The 19304-nt window shown below is 38.5% G+C and overlaps 6 protein-coding genes and 1 long non-coding RNA gene across 8 annotated transcripts; 4 read left to right on the top strand and 3 right to left on the bottom strand.

The window, feature by feature from the left end:
- Positions 76 to 2612, top strand: LOC104752338 (pentatricopeptide repeat-containing protein At1g79080, chloroplastic). Of its 2 annotated transcripts, XM_010474446.1 has the most exons (2): positions 76 to 1731; positions 2167 to 2612. In XM_010474446.1, exons 1-2 carry the CDS (start codon positions 283 to 285, stop codon positions 2458 to 2460), a joined length of 1743 nt encoding a protein of 580 aa, XP_010472748.1. In that variant the 5' UTR covers positions 76 to 282; the 3' UTR covers positions 2461 to 2612. The 2 variants fall into 2 exon arrangements, with proteins under 2 accessions (XP_010472748.1, XP_010472747.1); XM_010474445.2 differs by lacking the exon at positions 2167 to 2612 and having other exon boundaries at positions 76 to 2150.
- On the bottom strand, positions 2675 to 3453 carry LOC104752336. Its single transcript, XR_761910.2, has 2 exons — positions 3352 to 3453; positions 2675 to 2863 (listed from the first exon to the last, which is right to left on the bottom strand). It is a non-coding gene; the product is annotated as an uncharacterized LOC104752336 (long non-coding RNA).
- Positions 3495 to 4612, top strand: LOC104752335. Its single transcript, XM_010474444.2, has 3 exons — positions 3495 to 3794; positions 3988 to 4164; positions 4268 to 4612. Exons 1-3 carry the CDS (start codon positions 3587 to 3589, stop codon positions 4294 to 4296), a joined length of 414 nt encoding a protein of 137 aa, XP_010472746.1. The 5' UTR covers positions 3495 to 3586; the 3' UTR covers positions 4297 to 4612.
- LOC104752334 (putative protein TPRXL) lies at positions 6135 to 7885 on the bottom strand. The gene has a single exon (XM_010474443.2). The coding sequence runs from the start codon at positions 7581 to 7583 to the stop codon at positions 6390 to 6392; it is 1194 nt and encodes a 397-aa protein (XP_010472745.1). The 5' UTR covers positions 7584 to 7885; the 3' UTR covers positions 6135 to 6389.
- Positions 9667 to 12808, top strand: LOC104752332 (DNA repair protein recA homolog 1, chloroplastic). Its single transcript, XM_010474441.2, has 13 exons — positions 9667 to 9973; positions 10430 to 10521; positions 10686 to 10761; positions 10856 to 10918; positions 10997 to 11126; positions 11222 to 11307; positions 11397 to 11522; positions 11636 to 11740; positions 11816 to 11872; positions 11963 to 12025; positions 12117 to 12193; positions 12304 to 12376; positions 12512 to 12808. The coding sequence occupies exons 1-13, from the start codon at positions 9728 to 9730 to the stop codon at positions 12629 to 12631; spliced, it is 1314 nt and encodes a 437-aa protein (XP_010472743.1). The 5' UTR covers positions 9667 to 9727; the 3' UTR covers positions 12632 to 12808.
- On the bottom strand, positions 12807 to 13715 carry LOC104752333 (photosystem II 10 kDa polypeptide, chloroplastic). Its single transcript, XM_010474442.2, has 4 exons — positions 13474 to 13715; positions 13329 to 13387; positions 13181 to 13236; positions 12807 to 13082 (listed from the first exon to the last, which is right to left on the bottom strand). The coding sequence occupies exons 1-4, from the start codon at positions 13631 to 13633 to the stop codon at positions 12935 to 12937; spliced, it is 423 nt and encodes a 140-aa protein (XP_010472744.1). The 5' UTR covers positions 13634 to 13715; the 3' UTR covers positions 12807 to 12934.
- Positions 15282 to 19300, top strand: LOC104752331. Its single transcript, XM_010474440.2, has 9 exons — positions 15282 to 16407; positions 16621 to 16750; positions 16968 to 17476; positions 17554 to 17634; positions 17734 to 17838; positions 17929 to 18042; positions 18144 to 18227; positions 18850 to 18921; positions 19028 to 19300. Exons 1-9 carry the CDS (start codon positions 16087 to 16089, stop codon positions 19298 to 19300), a joined length of 1689 nt encoding a protein of 562 aa, XP_010472742.1. The 5' UTR covers positions 15282 to 16086.

Below are 19304 nucleotides of genomic sequence, written 5' to 3'. Positions count from 1 at the left end.
GCTAGAGCTTTCTCGTTTAGGCAAAGAGCGTGTTGTCAACGAGCAGGTGTAATCGCGTGGATAAACAAACAGAGGCGGAGGAAGAGAGAGAACCTTTCGGATGTAAAAAAAATAAAGAACACAAGAAAAAAAAAAGAGAAGAAGCCTTCGACCAAATTTGATTTCAGATTAGAGTGGGAAAAAGTACATAATGATCCTTGCCCTTGTCTGGGTTCTGAAATCTTCTTCCATTTCTTATCTTTCAGTTTTCTGATTGCTGTCCGATTGATTATATAAGCAGCCATGTCGACTCTATTAAACTCAGTCTTATCCATGGCGGCGAATCCATCACCGGAATCTTCGATGCCGAGAAAAGCCCTAGGTTTTGTTTCCCACATCCCCACCAGTTTCCTCCACTTCTCCTCTGTCAATAAAGGTGTCGCTAGGGTTTTAGCTTCCACCCATGTTACGTTATCCCCTAAAGACTCCGCCTTTACCATTACCGGATCCAGTTGGAAACCCGATTCCAGTTCCGGGTCCTTTCCTGATGACCCGAGAAGCGACGAGCCGAGTTTGAGTGATTCCTTCTCTCATCTCGAGTGTTTAGTCACGCAAGGGCGTAAACCCAATGTAGCTCATTCTACTCAGCTCTTGTACGATCTCTGCAAAGCCAATAGATTGAAGAAAGCTATTCGTGTCATTGAGCTTATGGTTAGCTCCGGGATTATACCCGATGCCTCTGCTTACACTTATCTGGTTAACCAGCTTTGTAAGAAAGGTAACGTTGGTTACGCGATGCAGCTCGTTGAGAAGATGGAGGATCATGGTTACCCTTCCAATACCGTTACTTACAATGCCTTGGTTCGTGGTCTTTGTATGCTCGGGAGCTTGAACCAAAGCTTGCAGTTCGTCGAGAGGTTGATGCAGAAAGGTTTAGCTCCTAATGCTTTTACTTATTCCTTCTTGCTTGAGGCTGCTTATAAAGAGCGAGGAACTGATCAAGCTGTCAAGCTCTTAGATGAGATCATTGCCAAAGGCGGTGAACCCAATTTGGTTAGCTATAATGTGCTCTTGACTGGTTTCTCTAAGGAAGGGAGAACAGACGATGCGATGAAGCTCTTTAGGGAGTTACCTGCTAAAGGGTTTAAGGCTAATGTTGTGAGCTATAACATTTTGTTGAGGTGTTTGTGCTGTGATGGGAGGTGGGAGGAAGCAAATTCGCTCTTGGCTGAGATGGACGGTGGAGATCGAGCTCCTTCTGTGGTTACCTATAACATACTGATCAATTCGTTAGCTTTCCATGGAAGAACAGATCAGGCAATGGAAGTTTTGAAGGAGATGAGTGTAGGAAATCATCAGTTTAGAGTCACTGCCACGAGCTACAACCCGGTAATAGCGCGTCTGTGCAAGGAAGGGAAGGTTGATCTTGTGGTGAAATGCCTAGATGAGATGATTTACAGGCGTTGTAGACCAAACGAAGGAACCTACAACGCCATAGGTTCTTTATGTGAGCATAACAACAAGGTGCAGGAAGCATTCTACATAATACAGAGCTTAAGCAACAAGCAGAAATGCTGTACGCACGATTTCTACAAGAGCGTAATTACGAGTCTGTGCAGGAAAGGTAACACCTTTGCAGCGTTTCAGCTCTTGTACGAGATGACTAGGTGCGGGTTTGATCCTGATTCCCACACCTACTCGTCTCTGATAAGAGGATTATGTCTGGAAGGGATGTATACAGGAGCGATGGAGGTACTGTCGATAATGGAGGAGAGTGAGAAATATAAACCTTCAGTAGATAACTTTAACGCGATGATTCTAGGGTTGTGCAAGACAAGGAGGACAGATTTGGCAATGGAGGTGTTTGAGATGATGGTTGAGAAGAAGAGAATGCCGAATGAGACAACGTATGCGATCATTGTTGAAGGGATAGCTCATGAGGATGAATTGGAGCTGGCCAAGGAAGTTCTTGAGGAGCTGCGATCGCGTAAGGTTGTGGGACAGAATGCAGTAGATAGGATTGTGATGCAGTTCAATTTAGATTGATGGTTAGGAGAAGAAGATTCATGAGTCTCTTTTTTTTTCTTTGTAAAACTTTTTACTATACATTTTTTTCACTGTTCGTAACAATTTTATGAGGACGATGATTTATGTAAGCTTCAGTTGTAGAACCACAGATNTATGGAGGTGCTGTCGATAATGGAGGAGAGTGAGAAATATAAACCTTCAGTAGATAACTTTAACGCGATGATACTAGGGTTGTGCAAGACAAGGAGGACAGATTTGGCAATGGAGGTGTTTGAGATGATGGTTGAGAAGAAGAGAATGCCGAATGAGACAACGTATGCGATCATTGTTGAAGGGATAGCTCATGAGGATGAATTGGAGCTGGCCAAGGAAGTTCTTGAGGAGCTGCGATCGCGTAAGGTTGTGGGACAGAATGCAGTAGATAGGATTGTGATGCAGTTCAATTTAGATTGATGGTTAGGAGAAGAAGATTCATGAGTCTCTTTTTTTTTCTTTGTAAAACTTTTTACTATACATTTTTTTCACTGTTCGTAACAATTTTATGAGGACGATGATTTATGTAAGCTTCAGTTGTAGAACCACAGATCAATAAGAACTATTTAACAGATGGAAACTAAATGAAGAGAAAGAATCCTAAAAGCTTAATAGTAGGAGTAAGATGTTGATGAAGCAGGAAAGTCTGAAATTATCATTCATTAAAATCTTAAACAATAGTCTTGAAACTTAAATGGGAAACAAAAAGAAGAAGAATGTTTTGAGAGAAGCAATAAACAGAGTCTAATGATGATGTCTACTTAGATCGCTGTCTCATCTTTCGTCTCTTCCTCTTAAGCCTCCTCATGCGCTTCTTCTTCCACTGCAAATCAAGTAGCAAAAACCGTTTAGTATTAAAACCAAATTATGCACATAGAATTAGGAAGCAGAATTGGCTTCTACATTGACCAAAAGAGATGAATCAACCATAAAAATGTGCATATTAGTAGGGTGATCAAGGTTGAGACACTCAAAATTCAACTGTTAGAAACCAAAATCTCATACATTTCCAGACATGAACCGAACTTGATTAAAATTCCCAACATTTTTTCCATGAATACAAAATAACAATCGAATCCTAACAAATAAGTAAAGTTTGGTGTGCTACCTACATCTACATCTAAGCAAGGTTCCAATCTCACTAGAGTGATTCGCTATACACAGCAATTTTACAAATTCCAAACAATGCTCAAAAGATGAAGAGAGAAAACATAAACCCTAGCAGATCAAATCACTCAAGGCAACCTAAGGAATAGTAACGAAAGATTTAGAAGAAAAAAAGGAAAAAAAAAAAAAAAAACAAAGACAAACCTTGGCTCTCATCTTCTTGTCGCTGTGGATCGAATCAGAGAAAGAGAAGGCGTTGTTAAAACAAGCAAATATATACAAACATATTGAAAACCCTAAAAATAAAAATCATTTTACTGAAAATAATTCAACTTCTCAGGGATATTTCCGTCATTTCTCTCTGAACTTCCCTTTAACTTAATTAAAAAGATCTTAAAAAATTCCCAAACCAAAAAAAAAACGTAACCACGCCGGGAAAATGGAGCAGGAACCAGAATCGGACCGCCGCGATTCAGCTGATGCGATGACTACTACAAGCTCCAACGCCGTAGAAGGTGGAGGAGAAGCAATGGCTCGAGGTTTATCAGCGATGCTGGAGTCGGTCATCAAAGACTTTGACTCTAAATCTCTCGATACGCTCAATAGCCAAGACAAACTCTCCGCTTCCCTCGATCGCTTAGTCCAAGGTACACTAAAACTTATCTCTCGACATTTTCTATTTTTTGCAAGTTTAACCCGTGTTAAGACTCGTGAATCGATTCGTGCAATCCGAATGTTTCACAAAATCAATTCAATTGCTTCGATCGAGTTGGTGGTATTGGATAAAGAGTTTTTTTTTTTTTTACAAATTGATGATTTTGTTGAATATATTAAAAACAGAGCTAGATCAATTGCTGGAGAGTGCTCCGTTGCCGTTTATAGTACAACACGCGTCGAGAATCACAAGCGTCAAACAAAGAGTTTCGTCGCTTAATCTTGTCCTTAAATCTATTCAAAGGCGTATCGATAACATCGATCACATGCTCTCTGCCAACTCCACCACCACCACCGCCCTAGGTATGTTAATTTCATTACATCATCGTCTTCATATCTATAGTACTACTACTGGTTCATTATTTTATCTCACTTCTGTTTTTCTTATGCTATGACCGTAACGCAGACAAAACATCCTCGGATACTACATTATGATGAGCTTACTGCTTCGGGTTTGGTAGCAGAGAATCAAAGAGGTGATGAGCTTTTTTTAATATAAAGCGTCTCTATGTAATGTACAAGTTTGCTCATCGTTTTGATGTTATCGGGCTTCTCTATTGGGCTTTTCTTAGCTCAGTTCTTTTTTTTTTTAATTTCGAATACCCAATTTTCCATTTTTATTTGTTTTCTTTTATTATAGTAGTAATAAAATATCTTTTTTTTTTCTTCTTTTGTTTATATCGTTACAAACTCTAATTCGATGAACCAGGGTCCATCGACCCAATCATGTAAAACAGAATTTTTAAGTGAATATGTCGGGTTGCTTATTATTTATTTATTTTTTTTAAATTCTATTTTGTTGGTTAAAGGCTTTACATAAAAATATCTTAACGTTTTAATAAAAATCTTGTCACGTGGGTTGACGACAAAATCGATAGGAGGAGGATACCCCGTATATATTATTTGTGTGTGTGTGTTAACAGAGAGTCACGTGTCTTCTGTGCTGGTCACGTGATTGAAGCCTATATGATTGGATCTCCTAGGCTTTCTTTTGTAGTTCCTTTTAGATTATTTTTCCAATTGTGTGTATATATAGATACATCTCTCTCTATTGATTACAAAGCTTTTCTCGTATGGGCCACCAAATTTCTTTCGTTGGTTGGTTAACCACTATCTTCTTTCTATAACGACCATGTTTTTCATTATTATTATGTGGACGATTGTGATGGGGGTGTGTGTGTCTTGTAAGGGGGGGTGTTAATAATAAAAGTTAATGATGTTATAAAAGAAAAAAAGTAAATTACTTGTAGTAATGAAAAAGTATAGAAGACCGAGCCTTTGACCAGAAATCTAAGTAGTACATCCCATACACAAACCTAAACCCATTTCGGGAACTCTGCCAAAAGTTTTGTCTTTAAACCAAACAAAACTAGCTTACTTTTATCTCTTTTGTGCGCTACTTTACAAATCATTAGTTGCAACTTAGCACACTCTAGTCGCAGCATAGATGTAACTTTCAAGACGGATATATTCACTTTTTTTTTTCTCTCAAAAAGGAATTCGATTAGAATTATACCACAAAAAAATGCTGTTAAGGGTTGTTTTAAGTGAGAGTATGAGAGGAGGAGAAAGGGGACCAAAGAGAGAAGAAGCTAAAAAGTACACAAGAACAGAGAGGATAGAGACAGGTGAAAGAAGCTTATTAAGAGGAGTCTTGTACTTGTACAATCTCTCTTGCTTGTCCAATCTATCATTTTGGCTTAAATAATAATAATAAAAGTTTAATGTAATCTTTCGTACATTTCACGTACCATAATTCATAATAAAAAAAAGATCGTGAAAAATCCTGACACAAAAAACATGTGATGTGGTTCAAACAACAAACCGAAGACCAATATAAGAAGAGATCCAACATTAATATGCTTAAACGAACCTTCCTTTTGATTAACAAAACAACAAACAATAAATAAAGAAAGAAATGTGTGGTTAAAGTCTCTGAACACTGCATCATTTCCGAAACTCAGAAAACGACAAAATAAAACTATCGGAAAGAAAAAAATCACATGAAAGAGACAGCTTAGATAAGCTTCAACGTGGGGAGAGCGCAAATACACACAGAGCATATGAGATAAAAAAAAAAAAGTATCTGTTTTTTTTCCTCTGACCCACGCGCATTCGTTTTACGCGTCAACCTCACTCTCTCTCTCTCTCTCTTTCTCTCAATCCCCCAAAGCAGAACGAGCAACAATTAGGAGATTCCAGTTCCATTTTTTTGAGTGTTTAATGTCAAATGAACCCTAGAGTAGACCCCTAGAACAATTACACTTAACCAATGACAGACAGATTCTTTATTTACAGTACACACACACTGGATTTACTAATCTCATAAAAAAAAGCTCTGTTAATAATAATCATAATAATAAGATTTGTTGGAAGTAACAAACCCAAAAAAAAAAAAACAAAAACAAAAAAAAGGATGATTACTACTACTAGCTAGCTACTGTTGCATTGCATCAAGAACATTGTGTCGTTGTTGTTACCATTTTGATGAAAAATTCCCAAATTTTTTGAAAAAGGTCCGGGTTAATTTAGTTTCGATCCGTTGAGTTACGACCTCTATTGATATGAGACGAAGAAGCTCTGTTGTTGCTGTTGTTGTTATTGCCGTTTGTGAAAAACTGACCGAAGACAACTGAACCACCTCTGATTGAACAAACCGGAACGTTTAAAACTGGTGTTACCCTCACGTTTGAGCTGTACGATCTCTCCATTCCTCTGTGTCTGTACCCGCTTGTTCCACCGTTGAAGCTGCTTGGACTGCTCGAGCTTCGTTCCAGGCTCTGGAACACGATTTTACCTGATGAGTTAAGTCTTGGACTGTCCACAGAGACTCCTCTGTGAGATGTTGTGTCTCCTCCACCCGAACGTCGCATCGGGCTGCGTCCCACTCTCCCTCCTCCGGTTCCTGCTGATGAATGGTTGACTAACCTCATTCTCGGTGGGTTTGGGTTTAGGCTACGAGCGGGAGCAAATGGATTCGCGGTGATGTTGTGGTTGTGGTTGAGGTTATGTCGCTCTGCATCGAGAGAGAGTCTGGGGAGATCTTCGTGGTCGTGGCCGGAGGAGGAAGAGGAGAGAGACATACGAGAAGAGGATAAGGAGAGAGATTCGCAATCGGAATCTTTGAGAAGAGGAAGGCTCATGAGTAACGAAGCATCTGAAGAAGAAGAAGAAGAAGAAGAAGAGGATCCGGGTGAAGACGACGATCTAGAGCTCCGATGCAAGAATTGCTTCAAGGAAGAGGTAGATGATCTCGGATTCGAAGGAAACGTCGTCGTCGTAGTAGTAGTAGTAGTCGTCGGAGCTTTGCTGTTGTGAGAGAATCGTTTGAGACCTAACAAGTCTCTCCACCTACTCGAACACCGTGGTGCCTTTGGAGAAAAAGTGCAATTATCGCCGCCACCACCGGAGATATTATTATTATTATCCATCTCCGACCTGCCGCCGATCTCAACCGTCGTCTGTTGCTGCTTCGTGACGAGTTTACCGTCGGAGAAAAGCTCGTCAGCGGGGAGGATTCCGACAGGATCCTCCTCCAACCTAAACTCGAAATCGCCAGCTACTTGATCCTCCGGCGGAATCTGCTTCTTCTGAGTGTCAGATGCGGCCGATCCAGAGCCCATGGAGTCTTCGCGGCTGAAAGAAGCTCGTGGATTGAAACATCCGTAAGTAGTAGGAAACTCCTGAGAAACACTAACATTGTTTACACATGCCGAAGCCATCACCCTCGTTCATGCACAAAAAAAACTTATCGCCGTGCCGGAAAAAAAATCAACGGCCAGATCCAAAACCAGAGAGAGAGAAGAGAGAAGAGAGAGAGAGGGGGTTTATGGATGAGTGAGTGACAATGGTTTGTTTTGGAGCGTTGTGGAGTTTGTTTTTGGGGAGAGTCGACTTACTTACTAGGGAGGGGGCCACGATGAGGGGTTTCCAACAGTTTATTTAAAACGACCCCAGGTGGCGCGTGCATCTCACCCGTCTTCTTCTATCGGGGTTGTTTACGGTATTTCGCACTGTTCTGTTGGAGCCAATGGCGGAGCCTCTCTGATCAGAAAAATGATTCTCAAACGGCTAATTCCACAGGTTAGTTAAGTCTACTAATCCTACTACTACTAGGTACTTTTTTTTTAATTTATCTATTCTTAAATGGTATTTGTTTAATTGATCTCTCTGGAATATTCCAAAAAGTTTCATCTTATGAATTTGGGATACAAAACTTAAAAAAAAAAAAAAAAAAAAAAAGTTGGACGTTGGAAAGTATGAAATCATAAATATATAGTATATGCATAGGTCACGTGACATAAGGTGTTCTTTTGATTATCATCATTAAATAAGGGTCATTGAGACAGCTAGCCATAAGCTGTTTGTTTGATCAAGATTGGATAAAAGATGCCACGGGATGATATACGCCGGAAAAGCTGAGATATCTTTGATCAAAGAATCACAACGCTCGCTTTCTCTTTTTCTTTTTTTTTTGGGTTCTTTGATCAAGAGAAAGATTGGATAAAAAAGAAGCAAGCTACCAACATCAAAGTTATTTTTATTTTTATAAGCAGATTAATACTAGTATCTGATTCTTTCTTTGTAATATACTGATGATCTACTATACCATACCATCATTTCACTTGTATAGCTTTAAGATCTTTCTGATTTCAGATACATCCTACACTGTCTTTAATGTTCTTCTAGTTATGGGTAGCTTGCTTCTGTGTTTCGCTCTCTCTCTCTCTCTCTCTTTCTCTATTATATATACGTGTGATGATTATTGAGTGCATGGTGCAATGTGTGTGTGTAAGGGTGTTTGTCTCTCTATATCTGGTGTTGTGTCTATATTAGGATGGACTATAGACTAAATTTGAGTTTGATCACTGTCCTTTCGCTTGCAGATTTTATGATCAATTGCACATGACACCCCCCATCAACAGTTGTTTTTTGTTGTTGTTGCAAAACCACATGAAGATTAAAGGGAATAACATGAAGGTACATAGTTTGTCTCATCACTTTCTGAGTTCCAGTTCCATGTGTCTCTCATTCATTCCTCTTATGGTGTAGCCAATTTCAATACCCTTTTGATTTGCCTTATCATCGAGCTTCATCACCAAACAAAAAATTGATGACTTGAGAGTAGAATATTGCAGCTATGGTGAGCCAAAGCAACTAGTAATGAAATGATGATGAACAGCTTACATGATTCATTATGTATAATATAGTCTAATATAAAATGTACAAAAGATCCCAACAACTTTATGTATAACTCCAGCAAAATGCTCAGTGTAACCAAATAACCAGTAGTGCATATCTTTTTATACACTTTCTCTCACTCGATTTGAAGGGAATAAAATGGTTTCTTTTGTGTTGTTGAAGTGCAGTTTTGGTGAAATATGAATACATCATTGCATTTGGTATGTGTTGTTGTCCAGAGTGAAGGAAGTTGGAGTAGTTTTCTAGGACAAGATTCTAAACTATTTGAGTTGCATCTTTCAATTCCATTCATGGAATATGATTTCAAGAAAAATTGCAGGAGATGTAATTGAGCTTTGTCCTAGAATTATCAAGAACAAGACCTTTTTTGGATTTTCAGCTTGAAGCTTCAGAATTGAAGAGCCAAAATTCATCTTTTCTTCTTCTAAAATTGAATTCTTTGTGATTGATACATATCATACATTACACACTCTCAGCCAGCATATTTTAGATATGGATGGAATATATTTTTTATTCTTCAGATTTATTACAATAATATAAAGTTAAGAAAAAAAAAATGTTAAATTAATTATTTAATTTAAAATTCGAAAATACCACATATGAGGTTCTTCTTCTTCCTCTTCTTCTACTCGTCTTTTCGACTCTTTTGCTTAAACCCAGGAAAATGGAATCATGCCTAGAATTGTCTCTGAAGCTAAATCCTTGCCTCACTCCTCTTACTCCGCTCTATCCATTCACGCCATGTTCGTATTCGCCGCCGCTCAGTCTCTCTTCTTGCTACCCCCGCCGCCTCTATTCGCAGGTCACCGTCAACGCCGCGAGGAAACTCAACCACAACGTCAGTTCTGAATTCGATGATAGAATCAACGGCGCTTTATCTCCCGACGCCGATTCCCGCTTCCTCGACCGTGTAATTTCATCTTTCAATTCTCCCTCTCTCTCTTTTCTTTTTTTTTTGATTCACTCTTTAACAACAATACGTCTACCATAGCTGAACCTAAGCATATCTGCAGTATACTTTTTTTGATTCATTAATTCATGGGATTGGATTTGGTTATACTATGTGTTAGAGTTGTAATTCATTTTGAGCTGGAATTCTCAGTTTGCCAGTGGCTCGGAGACTGTCTCCCCAAATTTCTGAGCTTTAGTTATGGGTAACTCACAGATATAGTTAGTATCTTCTTCGCTTGTTTATGGATTAAAAGAAATATTTTTTTTTGATTAGTTTCATCTATCATTTGGCTGTTTCTTGCACTTCTTTTGGGGTTACATTGCTCTGTGTCTTCTCTTCTTTGAGCTCACATACATATTTTTCTTGTTTGAGTTCTCTGTCTCACTCACTTTGCTTTTCTTGGCTTGTTTACAGCAAAAGGCTTTAGAGGCAGCTATGAATGACATCAACAGCTCATTTGGTAAAGGAAGTGTAACGAGATTGGGGAGTGCTGGTGGAGCACTAGTGTGAGATTCTCTTACTTATTGTATAACTTTCCTCTCCTCAAGAGTGTTGTGACAGAACGAGTCCAATATCATGGCACTAGACATCTTGATTACACCATGTTATTTTTTACTTTACGAAAATATAAGATGATTGTGTATATTGACGTTGGTCTGCTGTATTGCAGGGAAACTTTTCCGAGTGGTATATTAACTCTTGATCTTGCCTTAGGCGGAGGCCTGCCCAAGGGTCGTGTAGTTGAGGTATTGATCTTGCTTAGATATGTTGCAGAGCTCTGATCATAGAATGTGTGACGCTGGTCTCAGTTTTTCCTCTATTTGAAATTTGATACTGCAGATATATGGACCAGAAAGTAGTGGCAAGACCACGCTAGCACTCCATGCTATTGCTGAAGTGCAGGTATATACTCTGACCAGACAATTCGATTTTTATACCATCTCGGGTATGTCGCTTAAACATAATTTGCTAATTGTGCAGAAGCTTGGAGGCAATGCAATGCTTGTGGATGCAGAGCATGCCTTTGATCCAACATACTCTAAAGCTTTAGGGGTTGATGTAGAAAATTTGATAGTGTGCCAGCCAGACAATGGCGAAATGGCTTTAGAAAGTAAAACATTCTAAATTCTCGTACTGTGATAGTAATTGCCATGTAAAGTATGTATTTGTGAAACTAATATGTTCTTCTTCTTATTACTCACACAGCTGCAGACCGTATGTGTCGCTCAGGTGCGGTTGACCTTATTTGTGTTGATTCTGTTTCAGCACTTACTCCACGAGCTGAGATTGAAGTATGACATCATCTCTTTCAAACATCTACTTTCTGTATTGTATGAAACTCCCTGAGGTTAATTTGTTTCCTCTCCTGTTTCGTACTTAGGGTGAGATTGGAATGCAGCAAATGGGTTTGCAAGCTCGTCTTATGAGTCAAGCTCTTCGTAAAATGTCAGGAAACGCCTCTAAAGCTGGTTGTACGCTTATTTTCCTAAACCAAATAAGATACAAGGTGAAAATTATGACTAACCACTCTCCCTTTATGCTATCCATTTTGATGAAATTGATTTCATGTATAAGCATGTTGTGTTCTCGAACTAACAGTGCTAATCTCTTGCTATTAAGATTGGCGTGTACTATGGGAATCCGGAGGTGACAAGTGGAGGCATTGCGTTGAAGTTCTTTGCATCAGTCCGGCTAGAAATTCGTTCTGCTGGGAAGATCAAATCTGTAAGCATAATAGTTCTATTAACTTTGCAGTGTATTTCTATGTCATTTTGAACTAAACTCATTTTTAATTCAAAGAGCAAAGGGGATGAAGATATTGGTCTTCGAGCTCGTGTAAGAGTGCAGAAAAGCAAGGTTAGTATCAAGGCTAAACATGTCCTTAGTCTAATGTCAACTTATTTTAGACATTAAAGTGATTTTGCCTATTTATTGACTATTTTGCAGGTGTCAAGGCCGTATAGGCAAGCAGAGTTTGAGATTATGTTTGGGGAAGGAGTCAGTAAACTGGTATGCGTCTGTGGATGACCAGTCTCTCTGTCTCTGACAACGCATAATCGTTGTTGTTGATTACGTTTTTTAACTAAAGCCTAAATTGTAGGGATGCGTTCTTGATTGTGCTGAAATAATGGAGGTTGTGGTGAAGAAAGGTTCTTGGTACAGCTATGAAGACCAAAGGTTTGGATTCTACAGTGACAACTCAGAAATCCTTTTAAGACTTCTGATTATGTGACAGAAGTGGATAGAGTGTATGAGATATGGTTTTGTGTTTGGGGTCATTGTTTCAGGCTAGGGCAAGGAAGAGAGAAAGCACTGCAACACTTAAGGGAAAACCCTTCTCTTCAAGAAGAAATTGTGAAGGTTTGCTTCCTCTATTCTTAATCTTAACCAATCTCTGTAGATTTCTAATTCCTTCCTTTTTAACAAATGTGAAACGTAAGCTTTTTGCATGAATTCGTTCTCTTTATGCTATCTTTTTTTGGAATGGTGTTGCAGAAAGTGAGATTGTTGATGTTAGATGGAGAAGTTCATCGATCAACTCCTTTGGTGAGCAGCAGTTCTTCCCCGGCTTCGCATCATGAAGAAGAAGAAGACTCGCTTGACGATTTCCAATGACTTAGCCAAGACTTAGGGATCTAATACATTTTAGACCAAGATCTTCCAAATCATGTTCATCTCTTGTTTCATGATGACACCAAATGGTTCTGTCCAATATATATGTTGTATCCAAGATCATTCTTGTGCAACAAAATCTTCGAAAATTGGAGGATGAGAATCACAGGAAGATGAATATACATAAACACTAGAAGTTTTTTATAAATTCAAAAGTATTTCTGAGTTTTACAAGATTAAAGAGGAGAACAATAACACAGAAACATTTATAGAACATGAGTACACATGCGTCTAACAACTTAAGGTTTACTGAGCCAAAGCACTGGTGTTGTACACAAGAAGAGCACCTCCGGCAAGAATTCCGGCGAGAGTCACAGCCCAAATTGCCAATCCGGTGACTCCTCCCTTGTACACATCACCACTCGCTGACCACTCGTTCTCGTTGTAAATAGGACTGCAACCCAAATTTTAAATACATCATCATCTTACTACTACTACAAAGTTATTCCATGGTTCTTTAACAAAAGGGTTATATGGAGATTATTTATTCACCTGTATCCATCGACGTTAGCTCCATACTTGTCGACGTATTTGTAAACACCGTACCCCTGCGTTCAAACGACATCCTTTAAAGAGGATTCACCAAATAACAATACAAAAAAATATAGAACGACGTCGTGGTTTAGATGTATTAACCAACCTTGCCCTTCCTGCCGGAGGCGTCGACGCCGTCCCTCAAGTCCATGCTGCCGTTAATTCCTACACAAACACATCGATTTAGCGGATATAAGCTATACATGAACGGTAAAGTATGTGTGTATAAATAATTACATAATAGTACTAACCAAAGGGTTTGTCGGTCTTGATCTTCTTGACGCCACTGGCGACGATTTTGAAGGAGGGACGAGCTCTTGTGAGCGAGGGTAAGCCTCTAGCCGAGGTCTTCTCCACGGTGAAACCAGCTGGTTTCAAGGTCACCGATGAAAACATTACTGAAGCAGCCATTATTGATTGGTTCTCTCACAAGATGATCAAACTTCTCAATCTCTCGATCTCTCGATCTCTCTAACACAAGAGTGCATCATGTGTGGCTTCAAATATGAGAGAGCGGTGATTCGATAAGTGATTGTGGTTATGACACGTGGCGTAGGTTGTGTGGCTTTGGTCGGGATATCTTCCTTACCAACGTTATCTACAACTGGGTTACGCAGATCCGTCAGATCAGGTTTAGTTTTTTCACTTCGCTTCATAATGCCACGTCGGATTTTCAATATTTTAAATCATTATTATTATGATGGCCCCTATAGATTATAGTTTACTTAAAACAGGCCCACTAGTTTATCACAGACCCAATTGGGAAGCATGGAAATTGAAACGAAAATTCGTAGCTGATTAGAAACGCTAGCGTTTAGATACAGCGTTTCTAATCGCTCGCTGCTGTTTGACAGATTAGTAAAATATGTTAACGGACCTTTAATTATGGCTTTTCCACTACTGGAAACATCAACAAACTTGGACTCATTTGTCTGTAGTTTACTAATAGGGGATGTATAAGGATTTGGTCATTAGAAAACTATCAACTAGAGTATATTACTACAAATCAAAGTCGTTTGTATTAATAACTATTTGTTGATCAGTCGATGTGTTAGTGACACGTCTAAGTCGTGATGCGAAACCAATAAGACTACTATTAAATTCAAATGAGAGTAAGGGTACAAGTAAGCTACCATTCTCATATATTCCAATCACAAATAAATATCACCCACCACAAATTTATATAAAGCATTTTTTCGCCACATGACTCCTTCTAGTGGATATAATGTAGACCCAAACCAACAACAACAAATTTATGTTTTTTTTTGTTTTTTTTTTTTCATAAGGACTAATGTTATTATAAAGTCAGTCAATTGACCGTCCTTAAAATAACATTGAAATCTTCTTATGCAAATAAAAATAAAAACTTCCCTAATTATTTAAATCAAACTGTAAGTAAGTTATATATTTTGACTGCATACGGATAAGAGAATAATTTGATATATTTAAATTAGTTTCGCATCTTGCTGTATTCACATAATCCCAAAACTACAAAGCACGATGCTTTGGATACAGGTAACAGAACATGCTTTACTAAATAATGTCAAATGAAAACAAACAAATCTATTCGTAACAGTTTTAAGTAGGAAAAAAAAACACATGTTTCTGCCAATAAAAGAATTGAACATTCTTTTTTTTCCTAATCGTATTATATTTTTTAGAATCGATAAATCCAAACCGAAATTTAGATTAATGTCAAATTTTAGAGCGTTACGTAAACCAATGCAATAAACTAGAAACAGTGAGTTAAGTTTGTTATAGAGATGTTGATACAGTTAATTGTATAAAGATAAATTGCATTAATTTAGTATCCAATCCAATATTTACAGAATTGAACCGGACTTAACCAACTCTGGTTTTAGCTTCAATTGTAGTATATAGTATGACCAACCGCAGGAGATTTTTAAGTAAAATGGGACCCAGAAATATAATACAACTCCAGTAAGTAAAGTTCATTTAGCAATTAACAAAAACTAACTCCTAATTAATTCGCTAAAACCCAATGCTAATGTTAATAAGTAACGACTTAATTAATTAAATTACTGTTGCCTTCTTCTTCTCCATGGATGGATTGATCTTGTCTTGTCTCTCTCTCTCTCTCTATATACGCGAAACTTTGTCGTCTCTCTCTCCTCGAAGAACCTTTTTGAAACTTTTTCAAGTTTTGTTTTTTCTCTTTCTTTCTTTCTTTCACGAGCTCTTTTAGGGTTTTCTGAAGCTTTAATCTTTACAGTGCCCCTCCCTTCCAATCTACTTTAACTAAAGAAGCTCATTTTCTTTCTTTTTTTGTTTATCACTCTCCCTCTTTCTCTCAAGGTGAAATACTTGTCGGTGGTGGTAGTGTTTCTCCGACGAAGCTAATTCATTCTCCGGGATTAGTCAGATTTTTCGTGGATCCGATCAATGGATCGGTATTTTAAAAATGGGACCTTGATGGGTAATTTGGGGAATGTCTTTGAATGAAGCAAAGACTGAGTTTTGCTGAAAAAGGGGAAACGAAAGATTCCTTTTTTTGTTCTTGTTGTCTCTCAGATATTACGGAGCTTCGCTTTGCCTTTTTTTAATCAGTTGTTTTTGGGGAAACTTGCATGTGAAGTGATTTGCGTTGAACGAATCAGCGTGACCGGATTTTCTTCTGGTCACATACTGTCTTGTTGTTGTTGTGTATCTTCTCTGTTACGTTTATGCGGCAAATCTGTTGAATTAAGCTACTGAAGCCTCGTTGGGAGTTCTGGCTAAGAAGCTAGTTTCGTCGATGAGATGTGTCTCTTTGGTTCTGTTCTCACGCCTATCAATCTCTGCTTCTGTCTTTGTGAGTTGAATCAAGCTTGGCTAGGGATTTGAAGTTTTTTTTGTTTTTGGTGATGGAGGATATTGGGTTGGTTAAGCAAGGTTGGAAATGGATGCAGTCTCAGAAAAATATGTGCTCGGATGCTTGTTCTGCGCTGCGGTGCTTTGGGGAGAAGATGGGAGGGGTTGTGGAGCGTCACTGGCCGTTGGTGTGTTGTGGATGTGGGAAGCTATTAGGGTTACTTCGTTTGTCTTTTGTGTACTGGAAAGACTGCATTTTTAGGGGTTTCCATTGCAGCGCCAAATTGGGTTCAGCTGCTTTGCTTCTCATTATGTGGAGTTGCTTCCTTAGCTTGACTTCCTTGTCTTGCTTGCTTTATGTTCTCCTCAGTATGGTAATTATCTCTTCTGTTTTTTTCTATCTTTCCTGAAATCTTTATTTCTGGATTTTAGATCTTTAAACAGGTCCACTAATCTTTATTCCTGAAATCCTAGATGCTATTGCCCACTATTGATGGTCTCAAGATTTTTATTCAATGTGTGCATTAGATTGGTGATTTGGTTGATTGAGTTGGGTTTCACTTATTGCTTTGAATTTATTATTGCAGGGGGCAGCTGCAGCTGTTGTTCTGAACTTAGGTTGCACCCCTGGCCTCTTTATTGTAGGACTATTTGGAATTTTGACTTTATGGATGTATGCAAACTTTTGGATCACCGGAACATTGTTTATTGTTGGAGGCAAGTTTCTATATTTCCCTGATCAGTCTGCTCTTATGCTCGTTCTTTGCTACAATACAACCACTTAAGATTAGTTTGCTGGATTGTCTTTCTCGAAGGGCAATGTCCCTTAGTCTGCTTTTATGCTCGTTCACTGTTACAATACAACTACTTATTGAGTTATGCCTGATCTTTACTATTTACATGGTGTTGATTTCTCTACTTTTGTTTGATTCAGGCTATTTATTTTCCTTAAATCATGCCCGTGTGGTGGTCCTAATGGCGGCCTCATATGCGATGTATTGTGTCAAAGTCAGACTTGGATGGCTTGGTCTTTTCCTCTCAATAAATCTTGCTTTCTTGTCCAATGATATATTAAATTGTCTTCTTCAATGGTGTGACAATTTAAGTGAGAAACCACAACACGAGGAACCAAAGAAACCGAAAGAAACAATTATAGAAGAAGACTATTCAGAGGAATTTGAGTATCCTTCAGTTCCTCCTGTCGAAGAAGAAACCGAGAAAAAGGTTCACGAGAATAAGTCGTCTGCTGAACCAACTGCTCCTTCGACTGTTGTTAATAGCGTAAAGGAGATTTCTACTGTTAAAATAGTCAAAATAGAAGAGACAAGTTCAGCTGATGAAATGAAGAGAATACTGAATAGTTTGAATCATTATGAAGCACTGGGTTTCCCTCGGCATAAAAAGATCGATGCTGCGGTGCTTAAGAAAGAGTATAGAAAGAAGGTTTGTCCTCATTTCCAATGATGAGTAGGTTAATGCAATTTCTCTAAGGTTAACGAAGTGTGTGCTATATGTTCTAGGCAATGCTGGTTCATCCAGATAAAAATATGGGGAGTCCATTGGCAAGTGAATCATTCAAGAAACTTCAAAGTGCTTACGAGGTGGTTAATGATGTATAGTTTAGATTTTGTATATATTGATGTTCATGTTCTTGGTATTTTGATATATAGACATGAAAAGGTTGTATTTTCTTCTTTCAGGTTCTTTCTGATTTCGTAAAGAAGAGAGATTACGATGAGCAATTACGAAAAGAAGAATCTAGGACTAGGAGTGTTTGCCAGACATCTCATGCTTCTTCGCATAAGGTTTAGTTACAGTATTTACTTTTGCTTCTCTTTGATATTTATTGGCGCCTGGTCTTGTATTCCATTTTTTGTGTTCTTGTTTATCTGCAGAGTGGTCCTGATTATCGATCAGAAGAGTCGAGGCGGATACACTGTACGAAATGTGGTACTTCACACATATGGGTATGCACCAATAGGACTAAAGCAAAGGCAAGATGGTGTCAGGTTTGAATCCAACCAACTCAGGAACTCTTAAAACATCCTCGTCTTGCATCTTTTGATATTTCAAAACGCTCATTCAGATCATCTCAATTTGTTAAATGTAGGATTGTGGTCAATATCATCAAGCAAAAGATGGAGATGGATGGGTCGAACTCAAAGGGACATTACCCTTTGAGAGAGCACACAAGGTAATAGAAAAGCTTATTTTTCTCACATTGTTGCTTGTAATGATGAATGTGGTTTTGCCTCAGTATCCTCAACTCAACCGTTTTATTGTTTTCGGTCCTTTTAAGATTGAAATACCACGTGCCNTAAGGTTTAGTTACAGTATTTACTTTTGCTTCTCTTTGATATTTATTGGCGCCTGGTCTTGTATTCCATTTTTTGTGTTCTTGTTTATCTGCAGAGTGGTCCTGATTATCGATCAGAAGAGTCGAGGCGGATACACTGTACGAAATGTGGTACTTCACACATATGGGTATGCACCAATAGGACTAAAGCAAAGGCAAGATGGTGTCAGGTTTGAATCCAACCAACTCAGGAACTCTTAAAACATCCTCGTCTTGCATCTTTTGATATTTCAAAACGCTCATTCAGATCATCTCAATTTGTTAAATGTAGGATTGTGGTCAATATCATCAAGCAAAAGATGGAGATGGATGGGTCGAACTCAAAGGGACATTACCCTTTGAGAGAGCACACAAGGTAATAGAAAAGCTTATTTTTCTCACATTGTTGCTTGTAATGATGAATGTGGTTTTGCCTCAGTATCCTCAACTCAACCGTTTTATTGTTTTCGGTCCTTTTAAGATTGAAATACCACGTGCCTTTGTTTGCGCGGAAAGCAAAATCTTTGACGTCTCAGAATGGGCCATTTGTCAGGTCAGTGTTCTCTTACCGGTTCGGTTGTGGATTATTACCTCAATGTGAAGATGAATGATTGAGATACATTAATTAACATGTGTTGTTGATTTGATCATTACTATAGGGAATGGCGTGTAGACCGAACACACATAGGCCAAGCTTTCATGTGAACATGGTTGGTTTAGAGAAGACAACACAAAGATCAAACTCAAGTAGGTTCCCATGGGATCTAGATGTGGAGATGATGGATGAGGACGAAGAAGAGTTTGAGCTATGGCTTCAACAAGCTCTTGCTTCTGGTCTCTTCTGCGAAACCTCAAAACGCAGAAAAAGCTGGAGCCCTTTCAAGTTAAGCCAGATGAAAAGCAAGAAACAATGGCGAAGAACATCCACTTGATTCA

This window comes from Camelina sativa, chromosome 16 (genome assembly GCF_000633955.1).
Source record: "Camelina sativa cultivar DH55 chromosome 16, Cs, whole genome shotgun sequence".
Taxonomy (NCBI): domain Eukaryota; kingdom Viridiplantae; phylum Streptophyta; class Magnoliopsida; order Brassicales; family Brassicaceae; genus Camelina; species Camelina sativa.
The sequence above is the reverse complement of the archived record's forward strand: the minus strand, read 5'-3'. Positions and strand labels throughout refer to the sequence as shown.